General features: G+C 36.1%; 1 protein-coding gene across 6 annotated transcripts in view; it reads right to left on the minus strand.

Moving 5' to 3' along the window:
- Nucleotides 1-14155, minus strand: part of REV1 (REV1, DNA directed polymerase) — a 73485-nt gene that overhangs the window by 31197 nt on the left and 28133 nt on the right. For 4 of the 6 annotated variants that reach the window (XM_027674902.1, XM_027674899.1, XM_027674901.1 and 1 more), the window contains exons 7-14: nt 14040-14147; nt 12455-12571; nt 7708-7840; nt 6632-6760; nt 5818-5972; nt 4866-4985; nt 3229-3449; nt 2044-2216 (exon numbers count right to left, since the gene is read on the minus strand). In XM_027674902.1, coding sequence (XP_027530703.1) covers nt 2044-2216; nt 3229-3449; nt 4866-4985; nt 5818-5972; nt 6632-6760; nt 7708-7840; nt 12455-12571; nt 14040-14147 — 1156 coding nt within the window. The remainder of the gene's footprint in view (nt 1-2043; nt 2217-3228; nt 3450-4865; nt 4986-5817; nt 5973-6631; nt 6761-7707; nt 7841-12454; nt 12572-14039; nt 14148-14155) is intronic. The other 2 variants (XM_027674900.1, XM_027674904.1) reach the window with 1 other exon arrangement.

The raw sequence follows: 14155 nt of genomic DNA on the forward strand, positions 1-14155 counted from the left end.
TAAGTCAAGTGTCACAAAACGACCTGGTTGTTGAGTTTTACAAATTGCCACCTGAGAGCTTAGCAGGGCAGCAGCAGTGCTTGGTTGTTCTGGATTCTCTAATGGCCTAACATTTGAGACAGGTAAGGACAGAATTTCAAGTGGCTAATCAAATATATGTGAGTGATGTAAAACTTCTCACTGAGGTAACCCATGCAGTTTTAACTCTGATGGGGTGAGCTTTACGGATATAAGGAAGTGTTTTGACAGGGTGCCATTCTGATGGTGTTACTCTATTTTTTAATCTGTTAGAAACCACAATTAAAAGCAAGTAATCTCCAGAAAGGTCTAGTTCTGCCAACATGAAGATGAAAAAGCTTCCTACTGTGAGCAAGATGAAGATCTCCCTAAGCCTTAGATGCTAATATTTTTAAGAAAAAGGGGATCAATATCAGTGTGAGTCTAAAGGTACACAAAATTTCAGAAGAATATTTTAAAAAGGCCTATGCTGTACTATCAGGACTTGATCTCAAAGATGCATTAAAAATACCATTAATGTCTCAGAAGCTGAATTTTTTTTCATTTTAAGTGTGTCTGCAAGTCTGAATCCTTTGTAGTACTATGACTATTATTCTAGGGAATCTTGACCTGTAGGATGAGAAAACATAGCAACTCATTCACCTGTGAGGTGAAGGAGCAAGAAACAGGTCATGAGCTATAGCTACAAAGCAAATTTTAAACCGAAGAGAAAACCCAGACACTTGAGGGAACACCACTCTGAGATTGTAATCCAATTGCTTGGAACCAACCTCTTGTTTACTCTGCTGCTGCTAAAAAGCTTTTCACTGGACTGAACAGAAATGATCTAACAAAGACAGGAATACAATACCTATACCATCAAATAGCATAACCATAACATCATCCAGTTTATCAATAAAAAACAAAGATCAATCAGAAATAAAAAATGGGTAAGGGTAACAGCACTGCTTGTGGAAGCTGAAGCTCCTACTCCTTTGACAGTAACCTATCAACTGACTACCCAGGCAGAAAACTGGGTAATCCCATTTCCCCACAGATGGGCAGCCATTACAGGGAGCATCTCAACGAGATCAACAGTGCTACGGGGAGACCAAGTAGGAGAGACCTTATTACATGGATAAGGATCCACAAGAAAAACAAAGGCACTTCTGATAAGGAACTTACAACTATGTGAAAAGATCTAAGTGCGAAGGTCAAGAGACATGAACAGGTTGCCTGCCTGAACAGTTGAAATAAGGGGCACAGTCCTTGAGCTTGAGATTTTGAGATTCAACATCCACTTTGAATCTTGTCTTTTCTAGGACCAAAAACTTCTCTGCAGACTTATTGGTAAAACAACAAGAAAGACAAGATTCAACACTAACAAACTGGTTTGTACTAAGACAGATGACTGCAGTTCAAGGTGTCTGATGCCAGCTCCAATCTTCAGAATCCTAAGTGGCCTCTCAGTCTTCTGCAGCAAATCATTCTGCAAATACTGTCCCAGCCCCCATGCACTCTAGAGTTGGACAACTACCGAACCGTCAGACATCCTTCTCGACAAGTACAAAGTGCAATTTTCTTTGAGAACTGATTCCAACTGTCACAACCAGCATGTGACCAACAACCTATCAAGGAACAGCAGAAAGCCTCTCTGGGGAAAGTACCCAACGTCACACAGTTCAGGGAGAGAAAGCAGTATGCAGCAGCTGGTCACTGAAAGAAATAAAAATGCTGTTGCGTGTGTGCTGTAGTGCAGGATGTAAATATGTCTTCTACAAGCACTACAAGAAAACCTCCAGCTCAATACTATACTCAATACCTGTGGAAAGGTACACCAACAATATATATGTACGTATGTATTACTGATGACCAAAACACCACATATGTACAACCCAAACACAAAGGACTTTTGATACTACTTCTTATTTCACTGTAAGTTTGATACACAGACAGAGGTATCAAGCACTTTGAAATTTCTGTCCTTTCTTCCTCTAAATTTTGGTCCTCAACATCCTGCAGAAGTGTGTTCATGCCTAGAGTTACCTGGCAATATTATCACAGATTCCATGACCTCCATATTTTGCAGGCTCCACTGGTGCTCCAGCCTTTCTCACCATAATTTTAAGGGTCAATCGTTTACCCTTCATACCAGCAGCTTCAAGCCTACGTTGGATTTCTTCGGAGAGGTTGAGAAGGAAAGCTTCTGCTTCCTTAGGCTGAAGAGAAAAAACAACAGGTTTAGGTAATTAACAGTTTTCAAAAATTAAAAGTAAATCATTAAGGGTTAATGTAATCCAGACTGTGTAAATTGAAAAGAGCAAGCTGATTCACTAGCAATGGTCTTATTTAACTTCAAGTGTTTTGTTTACATTGTAGGTCGCTGAAGTTAGGTGAGATGGTAGATTCCTACCCTAATGCTGAAATATGTGTACAGTAAGTCCTTTTCGAAATAAGTCTTTAAAAATTGTATTTAGAAACCCCAACATAGAATTCCAAGTCTAACTTTTAGCACAAACCTAGAAGATGAAGAGTATACGGCTTATAAGGAAAATCTTTTTCTCCACGAGGAAAGTCAAGCAGTGGAACATGTTGCTCACGGAAGTTGTTCAGTCTTCATTCTTGGAGATTTCCAACGCCAGACTGGATAAAGTCCTGAGCAACTGCTCCGATTTAATAGCTTCCCCTGCTTTGAGCAAAAGGCTGGACTACACAACATCATGAGGTCTCTCCAAACCTGTTGACCTTTTTCTATAATTTCTATAAATACTCCAGTTCTCAACAAAAAGCTGAGTTACTTTTTAAACACAATTTTGTCAACAACACTCCCCCCACCCCGACAATATTTGTAAGAAGTCTAATAAAAATGCTGTACTGGAGCAGCTGGTGATGGTTTCAGGCACTGGTATCTTCAAATAATCAGCATTTAAATGAAAGAGAATGCTAGGTGCTGACAAACCTACTGCAGTTCTCTTTTTCTGTACCAGACTTGTATAACGAATGCAGAATAGCCAGCTAATTTTGTGCAAGCTTCTTTTCAGTCCAATACTTTTGCAGTCTCTCCTCCCATTTTATCGTTTGGTCTCCTACTTCTTCATTTTCCTCATTTCTATTTCGTGGCTAAGATGGTGCTCTAACAGATCAAAGTGTAAGTGAAAATAATCAGAATATGAGAAGACTCTTCTACAGCTGACAGAAGTCACTGCAGAAAAGAAGCAATTTAGAATTTACCTGTGTAAACCTTATTCCATAGTTGATTTCTGCTGAAACAGATTTTCTTTCTTTTTCTGTACGAACAGGTCGATCATCCAAACCACGACAAAATCTGTAGAGCATTTGCCCTGTTTTTGGACCAAATTCTTTTTGTAGTTTTGACATCGAAGCACACTGCAGATCTCCACAGGTTTTAATTCCCAAAGAAGCCAGCTTAGATTCCATTGTCCTGCCAACTCCTAACAACAAAGCAGTTAGTTCTGTTAACCCTATGTAATTCAAAGCCAGTTAAGTTCTGAAAAAATAAAATTTTTCTTTTTAAATCTACACTAGGTTGTGTCAAATTAACAAATAAATATATACCATATAAAATAAATTCTGCTCCATAAAACATGGTTTGAATGGAAACTTTTGCTGTCTTCACATGTATTTCTTTAATCTGTTTCATATTTTAGATTTTGATGTCATACTGCAGCGAGTCTCTTTATTTCTGGGTAAAATGTGAACAACTCCTACTTGCAAACTGTCTTGACAAGGTACTGCCTGTTACAGATTATATAGCTCTGAATCCTCACAACACTCAGTCCAAAGAGAGTGTCCAACATGTAATATGTTTTCCATCATGTACAACTGATTTAATCTAAAAGAAAAGCAACAAATATTTTGACCACTGTTCCACTGCTTCCTGGGTAGAAAAATAATATTTCAAGTAGAAGTGATAGCATACCTGTATTACTTGTGCTTTGAATTACCAAGCACTGGAAATTGTAGGTATCCATGGCAACAGCACATATGTAAGTGTGATAAACTGAAGTATATTTCTGGGTTTTGGAGAGGTGGCCTGTTACTTCCAGAAAATATTAGTCCTATGTGTTCACACTACCAAAGTCAGCAAGAATTAGAAATCTCAGGTAATCAGATTCTATCTTTGATAATCTGCTTCTCTGTCTAGGTGGCATTATTGACACAAACACTAAAAAGTTTTTGCTACAAACATACAAGTGAATTCTGAAAGCTTTAAAACATTCCAGTCCAAGCCCAGTACCATATAAGTATCATTCTGGAGAAGAAATACCTTCTGTAAGTTATGCCAAAGAGAAGAAATGATACTGTGCTGTAAATTGTGTTAGGCCATGGAAGGGGTTACATGAAGAGAATTTCTGGTAAACCTGCATCTGTCTATGGATGTTGTTCTTACCACTCTTCCATTTCATTGTCTACTGCTGCCTATTTTTTACTGCCCTTCTTTTTTTTTTCCTAAATAGGTAAAAATACTACTTTGAACATTTAATACTAAATATATGTGTGCATACATGCAGGCTGAGGTCAGCTGATCACTAAAAGCATAAATGAGTGCTTACTCAGCACTTCGTGCACCATTCCTGTGTCCCTTTACACTGCATATGTGTACTGAGTAACAACACAGAGCTACAGGCCAGGAAACACTTTACGTTACAACTTTATGTTCCTGGAACAATAAAAATACAAATAAAGCCTGTGTTCATACAGTTGTATTCCATATATCTTTACTGTTTATCACGTTTTGGATCATAAATGTGCAATAGCATCTAAACTTGTTTGACCCAGAAAGCAGATTTGTAGCTGAAACTGGTTTAATATCAGGAGGCAAAATGTCCTCTAAAAGTCAGGAGTACCTGGAAGGCTGGTAACAAGTTGTCCTCTGATAAAATCATCCACTTCTTCAGGTTTTAAGTGATAGTGTCCATCTGGTTTTGCTTTACGAGTTGCCATTCTGGCCAGCAGAATATTGGAACCTGTAAAAACAAAATAAACCCCATCTGTGGTAACTTCTGTTGATTTTCTAATAGAATGCTGCAGTCCAATACTCAAGAAAAAATGCAGAAAGCATAGTCAAATTCTTTAACTTTAACGAAGAATTTAATAAAATATATTCATCTATATATTTGCAGTGTCTACTTCCAAAGTATGAGCTAGCAGTATGTGTTATTCAGCAGTGAAACTATAGTGGTAGCTGCAACTGCAAAGTCAGTAAAGGAAGAATTCTGCTTACAGTCATGAATTTCCATAAGTGGATTTCATACACTTACATGCACTCAGTATAGGTATTTACAGATAGTCAACTTTAGTATTAATTAGGGACAAAAACAAAAGAGAAAGGAAGGAGCCAAGTGAAAACAAATCACCGAAGTCTTTTCAGATGTGTGATTTCATATACAATACCTACTACAAATCATACAGATCCTTGCTTTCAATACCTTCTAATAATTATGCAAAATCACGTCACCTTATGAAGTCTTGCTGCTATGTCCATTAAGGAGCACAATCTGTGCTCATTTTTCTATTTGCTGGAAAAATACAGTCGCATTTCATAAAAATGAATGCAAGAATGTCATAGAGATGAAATTTTAGCATATTGTTCAGATAACAAAGGAGACATGATAGCAATTTTATACATTTTTGCTTAAAACTTTCCACTTATGAAGATTTTCTTGCATTTTTATTCATGGTAATTTAATGTAAATGGCAATATCTTCCAAAAACACTTAAGAGTTCTAGCAAACTTACATAGCTTTGATACATTAACAAAAGCAGTCACTGCTTGTAAACAGAAATGAAGTTACTTACCCATCCCAACAGAAGCTGTGCATTTAGTTTGGTCTCTGATTTCGGTGCGGATAGCATTTGCAAATTCATCAGGAGTCAATCTGGTCTCTGTAAGGATTTCAGTGATATCTACTAGTGCTTCATCACAACTGACTGCTTCGATGTTATGAGTATAGCTATCAACACAAAGTAAAGGAGGTGAAACACCAGCAACAGCTCACCATCTGTTAAAACAAATATGTAGCAAATAAAGTCTTCCCTTTGTGGTGGCATTTCCCTGCTTATTTTGTATCACACATTACTTAGACATTAAAAACACTAAACCAGCAAATTATAGTAATATTATTAATGTAGGACTAATTTCGACATGCATCATGATTTAAAAGGAACAGCTAGAGGAGTCGAATATTTAGTTTTTGTTCAAGTGCATTTTAAACCAGTAAGTAGTTTCTAATAGATGTTACTCCAAGAACCCGTTCTTAAGTTACTCAAAAAACACCTCTTTAAAGGATCTCACAACAAAGCAGGGGATCTGCTTCTCATGGTGTAATCATGTAAAAAATCAGTAATCAGTAAAAAATTTAACAATGACTCTTTTGGAAGTCAGATGTTGATTGTTTACAGGATTTGGCATCAAGGTAAAAGAATGCTCAGAAGCATGGTGCTCAAAATAAAAATTACTACAAAGGAAGACCTCAAATAGGAATAGGTTTATTGAAGCTGAAGAGTAACATGGAGATGAAAATATAAATTGAACAATAGCATTCAGCAGTGGCAAAGAAAATACGCTTGATAACCCTACCATGAAAGATCACATAAACAAACAGCAAGTTACCTTGCTAATATTTCATATACTGTCCGTGCAACTTCTTTGTACGCATCAAAATCATATGAAACCGCTTGAAGATTTGGACACAGCTTTTTTGCTTGGCCAAAAAACATTCCATTCTTTATGCCAACTTGTCTGAAATTAAATAATAAAAAAACCTCAAGTAAACACAGTGCAAACTTTTCCACAAATGAATAGAGAGTATTTTCAAATTAATTATTTGTCTTTTCCCCAAAAGATGGGAAATGGAACTCAGTCTAACTGCTAGCAATTTAATAGGTAATAAAATAACTGCAAATAGAGTATTTGAATCAGCTGTGTAATATTCAGCCATGGAGCATGAACAACTTGCCTTTAGGCAAATGCTGAGGACAAAGACTCCAAAAAGCACTCCTTGCTATCCTTCTGCCTCAAATTAAAACCACACACATACTATAGTGACTAAGATAGCTGATCTTATATTCCAAGCTGCAAGCTTACATAATTAGGCTCCTGCTAATAAATAAAGTTTAACTTTTTGAGATACAAATAGAAGCCTGCCTATCCTAGCAAGCTCAAGAAAGGTTCCAATGAAGAAATAATTTCTGGAGTATTACTTCCATCAGAGAAAAAGACTGTATTTCTAACACTGTGCTTATATTTATAAAAGTTGTTTCATACTCTAAAGATTTATAAGTTATGTTATTGGAGATGCTCAGTATAGTCTCTGCAAGGAATGCTTTTAAGTTTAGTAGTCACACTTTCTGTCTTATTTTAAGTAAAACCTTCCACATGTGTCATTAATTCTATAAAATAACGCAATTTTGATATAAAGACATGAAGATAACATTATGAAATCAACAGTATCACAGTGAAAGGCATAAGGTTTTCTTTAATGGGCTTTATTTCAAGTAACATGTAGGTTGAGAGCATCTAAAAAGAAGCATCATCCATAGGGAAGACCTTCTACGTAACTACAACGTCGAACACATAAAACTTCCTCTCTAGATAAACTTAAAGAAACTAACAACTGCTATTTTTGGACATCTTATGCCTATCTCTATGAGACTTTTCAAGCAAACTACTGGGTAACTTTTACCTACCTGGCTTCATAACTACAGGAAGCTATTTCAGCCATGGACAGAACAGTGAGATCGAAGTCAGCTCTATTTAAATGTGTGGAATCCGGATGCTCCCAGACTGATGAGTCCAACTTATCAGGTACTTTAATTTCTGCTGGGAAAATAAAATTTATCTTTACATTATTTTTCCTAAGAGTTCAACAGAATGAATGTAAATAAAATAAAAATTAGGCATTTTATTTTATACAATTTCTATACTGTTATCTATTTATGAAGAGGTTCTCAATTCTATATTGATTCATATCATGGACCAGAAAAAAACCAAGATCCCCTTCCCCTGTAATGTCTCTCTGTGGATAGGTCTGTACATACTACTAAAAAGAATATCAATAGAAAATTCCGTTTCTATTTTCCCCCAAATTACTAGACAGTAGCTTGTTGGTGACCACATACACCATACTGTAAAGTAAGAATGATTAGCTTTAGTGACTATAAAAATAATCAAACACCTGTGGCTAACTGCTACAACCATAACCTGTAAACAAATACAAGACACTAAAAAATTTACCAACTGCTTGGCTAAACAAGAAGACACTTAGTTATGTTCCTTTTTAGAAAAAGCACACCTATCACCAGAAGACTGAAATTGCACACAGAATAAAAATCCACTGTTTATCATACTTAAAATTATTTTCCTAACAGTCTAGATACCAAAAGTGATTTTTAAGAAGTTAAATAACCAGAATGCTAACTAGGTTAAATGCAAAAACACTGGCTAGAAACTTATATTTCCTTTAACACTCTTATGGGGATATTAATTAAAAGAACTTCTGCTTTTACTTACTAATAATTCTCTTATTAAGATATGTCAACTTCTTTCAAATATCACCATGAATTTATCTCAGATCGAAATGACACAATTATAAATAACTCAACCCCAGACTTAAAATGAGACAGACCAACCCTAACTATAAAACTTTACTGCCTGTTCTTATACAAATTTTAAAGAATCTGCAGGCCCACTACATACTAGATACTAGACAGAATTCCATGACACTGAATAATGGGAACAAGTAAAGGATTTTCCATTTATTTCTATCTGGGTTTTCACAGTATGTAAACCTCGATATACTTGTTATACTCTAAATACAGATCAGCTTGAAAAAAATTAATAGATGCAAAACCTATTATGGTCTCCCAAACTTCCATTAGGATCAAAACAACGAGGTATCATACAGAAAAAATACTCCTATTTATTTAAAATGAAATCCACTATGCACTTCTTTTTCATTACCGTAGTCCATTTAATACCACACATCCTTGTAATACAGTAAATGGGGACTTTTCTTCAGAGTGCCACCATGCCTAATCGTATTCCACAGAACTAACAACTTACACACTGACAATCTGACTGAAAGGAAACATGGTGCTATGTGCACATACGAGTAGCTATTAAACCAGAGAAAGTGGTGTAATGAGTGAGTGGAGATAGCTGGGGTAGAGCCTGATTCATGTGGAAAACTGCTTTTATTCGGAATTTCTGCTAAATTTCTGCACCTTTTTATGTCTTAAATATTTTAATGTATGATGAGCTCAATAAGTTACCTAAGATGTCTGCAACTGAAAATTAGAGCAAAATTATGCCCCAAATAAAGATAAGAATGACAAGAACAACTTCTTTAGTCCATGCCTTCCTGTGCCCTGGCCTGAGATGTTGCTGTCATCTTGTCTATCTTCACTGGGTTCGTCGACTTTTTCCACATCGCAGCAGAGCAGATCCCCCCATGAGCTGATGGAGTCACTTCATGTGAAATTCAGGGCAATGCAGAACACATTGTCCTCAATAGAAGGCAAGGTAGAGAACCTCTCATCAAAAGCTGGGAAACTAGACAGGCACATGGTGAATGTGGAGCAACGGATGGAGAAATCAGAGGCCAGGACCCAAGTCTGTGAAAAAGAAATCGCTGAGAATAAATCTGTGACTAATATGATGGTTTAAATCTGCTGCTCTTTAGAATGAAAAGGGAGATACTAGGGTTGAGGGAAAGGAAGCCTAGAAAACATTCACATCTTGGGCATCCTGGCCATGGAAAAGAGACCCCAAACTATGAATCCTGATCAACATATGTTAATCTTTTTTCTTTAGAACATGAATGTTAAAGATGGCACGTAAGTAGAGAAGTAATTTCTACTACCCCGAAAGCCTACCTCCAATTTGGGGACTTAGGGTGAGAATGACAGCAAGCTTTTAAATTTAAAAGTTATGCATTTTTGGATGAATTAATACAAGAAAAAGAAAGTATTTCATAAAAGAGTCAAGATTCTATTGGCACTAGATACTTGTGTTGCAATGCAGATCAAAGCCAAAGTATCGGTATCATCAAAGAAGTAATTTACAAATAATAAAAAAAAAAGGTAGCTGAAGCAGCAGAATTCAGTATTTGGTCAAAAGTGATTCATAAGGATTTGGGTTTTTTTGTTTGGTTTCTTTTGGTTGTGTTTTTTTTGAAGGGGTGAGGTGCTTTGTTTCTGTCTTTTTACTTGGTTTTTAATTTGGAACCTTTTTTCCAATAAGCAAGACCTGGAGAAGGCAAAATCAGAGAATACCTGGAAAATATGAAGCACCAAAAACCAGTGGGTTCCATGTTGAAGCATGGATGTAAAAATGTGCTCATGTTCTAAGTTGCTCCCAACTATCTTTTCATTTCATTTTATAACATGTTCCCATTGTGTATGTTTAATGGCCTAATTTAGCATTTGTATTTTTTATATTTTAGAAAAAGCATTTTTCCATGCAATACATGTGCCTACTGGACCGTGTATCCCTCTGGCATGGCACAATTAAACACATACTGTGAAGTGTCTGTGGTGTTTGAGAAGCCTAATCAGCAATTCCACTTTTTCATCTAAGACCACAACTAACTCTAATTTCTTTGCCCCAAAAGGAAGACAAGCCATGTACTTATGAGAATGCAAGCAGAAACAACAGGTTGGGGTTTTTCTGTTGATAAAACCATTGTACATGGAGATAAAAATTAATAAAGAGACTAAAAAATATTATGGACTGCAGCTAATGAAATAGAGACTATAAAAAGAGCGTTAGGAAAAAATCCTTTCACCAAAACAACAGGCTGCACCATCAGCCTAAGTATCAAGAAAGAAAGCTGCCTGCCTGTGTGCAAGCCAGTGAGATTGGATGCTGAAGTTAAAGAAATGAATGTGTGGATATCCAGAAAAAGCTGCCACAGTAAGAAACTGAGCTTGTTACACAATGAGATTGAAATCTGTGTAACCTTAAGCAATACATACAGTAGAAGAGATACTACTGAATTTGTGAATCACAAAGAACATCCTAATATCATCTAAACTTCTGTAATTTCACCACCTCACTCTCCAAACATCACTTGATTGTATTAAGTCACACCCTTATCCAGTGTAAGATCCTAATAAAAGTTAGGTAGTCACTGTATAAAACTGAACCACCAATGAATACATCATACACAAGCTATACTACAGAAAATCCAACTCTATAGAAACCACAGCTATTTCTGCCTGGTGCATACTGAAAAGTCCTTAAAAACTTAAAGGTCAGTTGGTTCCACATTCATATATTCTACCTCAGTTTTGAAGTGTTCTTAAACTACAGCAAAAATACAAAGAAAATGGTATCCCTTCCAGTAATACATTGCTTCCAAATGTCTTAAAAAAAACCCAAATCAAAACTGGAAATTTCAAAAACACTAATGTTTCATGAACAACCATGGAAGAACAACTTGCCTTTTCACCCCCTCTTGTATCACCAAAATAACTCACTGAGGTGTAAACTTTATAACAACAATATTTTTTACCACAAGGTTGGTAAAAACTGCGTATACAAAGGAGAAACTCAGCATTCAAATCTTAACTGAAATTAAATAGCAGCTGCCCCTTGTATAAGCACTTTCTACCAACCTCGTGTTAAAAACTAAGCTTCAAGATGATTAAACAGAATGTTGTTGGCCACTGAAGTTGCCCATGTTTAGCAATATACTTTCTCATACTAAATACAGTTCAGGCAGTATAATAATAAAACTTGCTAATAAAACTATGGTTTGTTTACATTAGTACACTACTACTTGAGGACACAAAAAGTAACACATTTCTAAATTACTGCAGGCAAGTATGGAATTTTCAAACTACAGCAGACGCCCTGGTTTTCAGGAAACAAAGTACCAAACAAACAAAACTCACGGAAGTTGCACAGACTTTCCAAAAACCTAAAATGCTCTAAGGACCACCCAAATTAACTCACTGTACACAGATATTCTACACATGCAACTCAAAAGCCAACTTCAATCAATTTCTCACTGGCCATATGCTGTTGTTTCTAATTTCACAGTAAAAAAACTGTAGAAGACTTTAAAAATTTATTTTGTACATTCTTCTCTATAACTAACTTTCTGAGAAAAAAAGTAATCCTGGACAATCTGTATTTATTTCTTATTTTAAATAACTACTTAACATTCTATCTTAACCTCAATGGAAGTGACTAAAACCTAAAATTACCCTAAAATAATTTACCCATACCGAGCAAAGCTAACTAAAGAAGTCATGGCGCTGTGCTATTCCTGAGGCCAGAGAGCACCTCGTTGCCAAAGATATTTCTTTTCTGAAATCCCCCACATGAAAGAAACAAATGTATCCACGGTGCACTTCATTAATAGTTTTTAAGGAAAAAGTCTTTTATAACAGCAGTTAAAAACATACGGACAGACAGACTTATCTGTACCTGCTTTGCCATTCAATAGCTTATTCTGGTAATATTGCTGTTCAAGCTGGGGGTTTGCACCAGGGCGCAGCGGTACTTTTCCTGCACCTCTGTTGCTAGTGACAGCTACTGGCTTTCCTGTGGAAAAAAAATGCAGTCAACATCTATAATAGCTTACATTTTAATAACAGCACAACTAGGATAAGATCATAAAGCCTTTTAATTTATTTTTTATAGTTTCGTTCAAGCTTATGTGCTCCTACAGCATTAAAGAAGAAACAGGTATGAAAGTGACTTGGAATTGTGACAACGAATCTGATGTCTTACTTTCAGTCACGTGTAAAAAAGAAAAGTTTTCCAGGAGTGAAAATACAGCCGTAAGAGTTTGCCTCTAGTAAGAAGTATAAATGGAAGCTGTGAAACTTCACCAACGACCTAATGATTCATTAGTTAGATACAGCAAACATCGTACTGATTTTAAAAACTTCAACATGTTTATTAGCTAAGTAAACCAGAAGAATATCAAAACACTCTGTTCCACTTGTTTAACTGTACAAAATCAAATCTTTAGTAGACTTTTGACTTTTCTGTAGTATCAACACCTCCATGGTATTTTTAACGGAAGCTAATTTACACACTGAAAGTTCTGGCAGACTTCTGTGGAACAGAAAAAGTATTTGCAGAAAAGTCCTACGTTCTTTATATTCCAGTAATGGAATTTGAAACTTGGCAGGAAATAAGGTTTTAAAGTTCCAAATGTAGCAGGATTATCTTTTTCCTGCCTTTGGACAGAAGAGAGCAAAGGAACCATATGTACAACTTACTCTTTTTCCCAAGGTCTGTGATAGTTGGGCGTGAGATGGTCACCACTGCACCAAGTCTTCAGACTTGTGCATCACTGAAATTCAGTGTTTGCACTGAACAACTAGGATCTCCATTTCTGAATGGTAATAAACAAATCCACCAAAACTTGCTAAGGTGCTCCACTAACTCTCCTATGTCCTAAGGATGATCACACAATTCAGGCTTCCAAACGCCTTCTGAATCATTCAGCTTCAGGTCTTATAACACTTCACATGTAAGATAGGAAAGGTAAGGAGAAGTAAATTGTCCTTGAAAAATACGCATCAGGCAAAGAGACAATTAATTCTCAGCCTTTACCTTTCCACTTTCCTAGTTAAACAAAGCCTCCTAAACTACTTCAGGAAAATTATTAGGACACCTTTTTTTTTTTTTTTAAACAGAGAGTGACCAAACCCTATTTTTGGTACAACTCAAATTTGATCTCTGATTTCTAATATGGTAAATATAAGACTCAATAAGATACGTGCAATATCACAGAGAATAGTTACTACAGACTTCTCTCTTCTTACTTTAGATACTGAAAGGAGATAGCAAGGAGAATTCCAATTCTCTCTTCCACTTGGCTTTTGGATTGTGAGAAAGTAAACAGGACAGAAACAATAAGCAGATATGAAAGTTACATAGTCTGACTATCGAAGACGTAAGAAAAATTATTAATATGCAAAGCTAATTTTGTAAGTGTACAAGTTTGGTTTTTTAAAGGCTCAACTGAGTAAACTGTAACACACAATTAAATACTGACCTTTGAGATCTGGTCTATTTCGGATAGCCACAGACACAAAGAAGCAATCCATATCCACGTGCATTATACAGCTCTGTGGCTTGGCTGAGCTCGGAACAGACACATTACCTAGTATG

Source organism: Neopelma chrysocephalum, unplaced genomic scaffold, assembly GCF_003984885.1.
Source record: "Neopelma chrysocephalum unplaced genomic scaffold, ASM398488v2 Primary Assembly neopelma1_25, whole genome shotgun sequence".
NCBI lineage: Eukaryota > Metazoa > Chordata > Aves > Passeriformes > Pipridae > Neopelma > Neopelma chrysocephalum.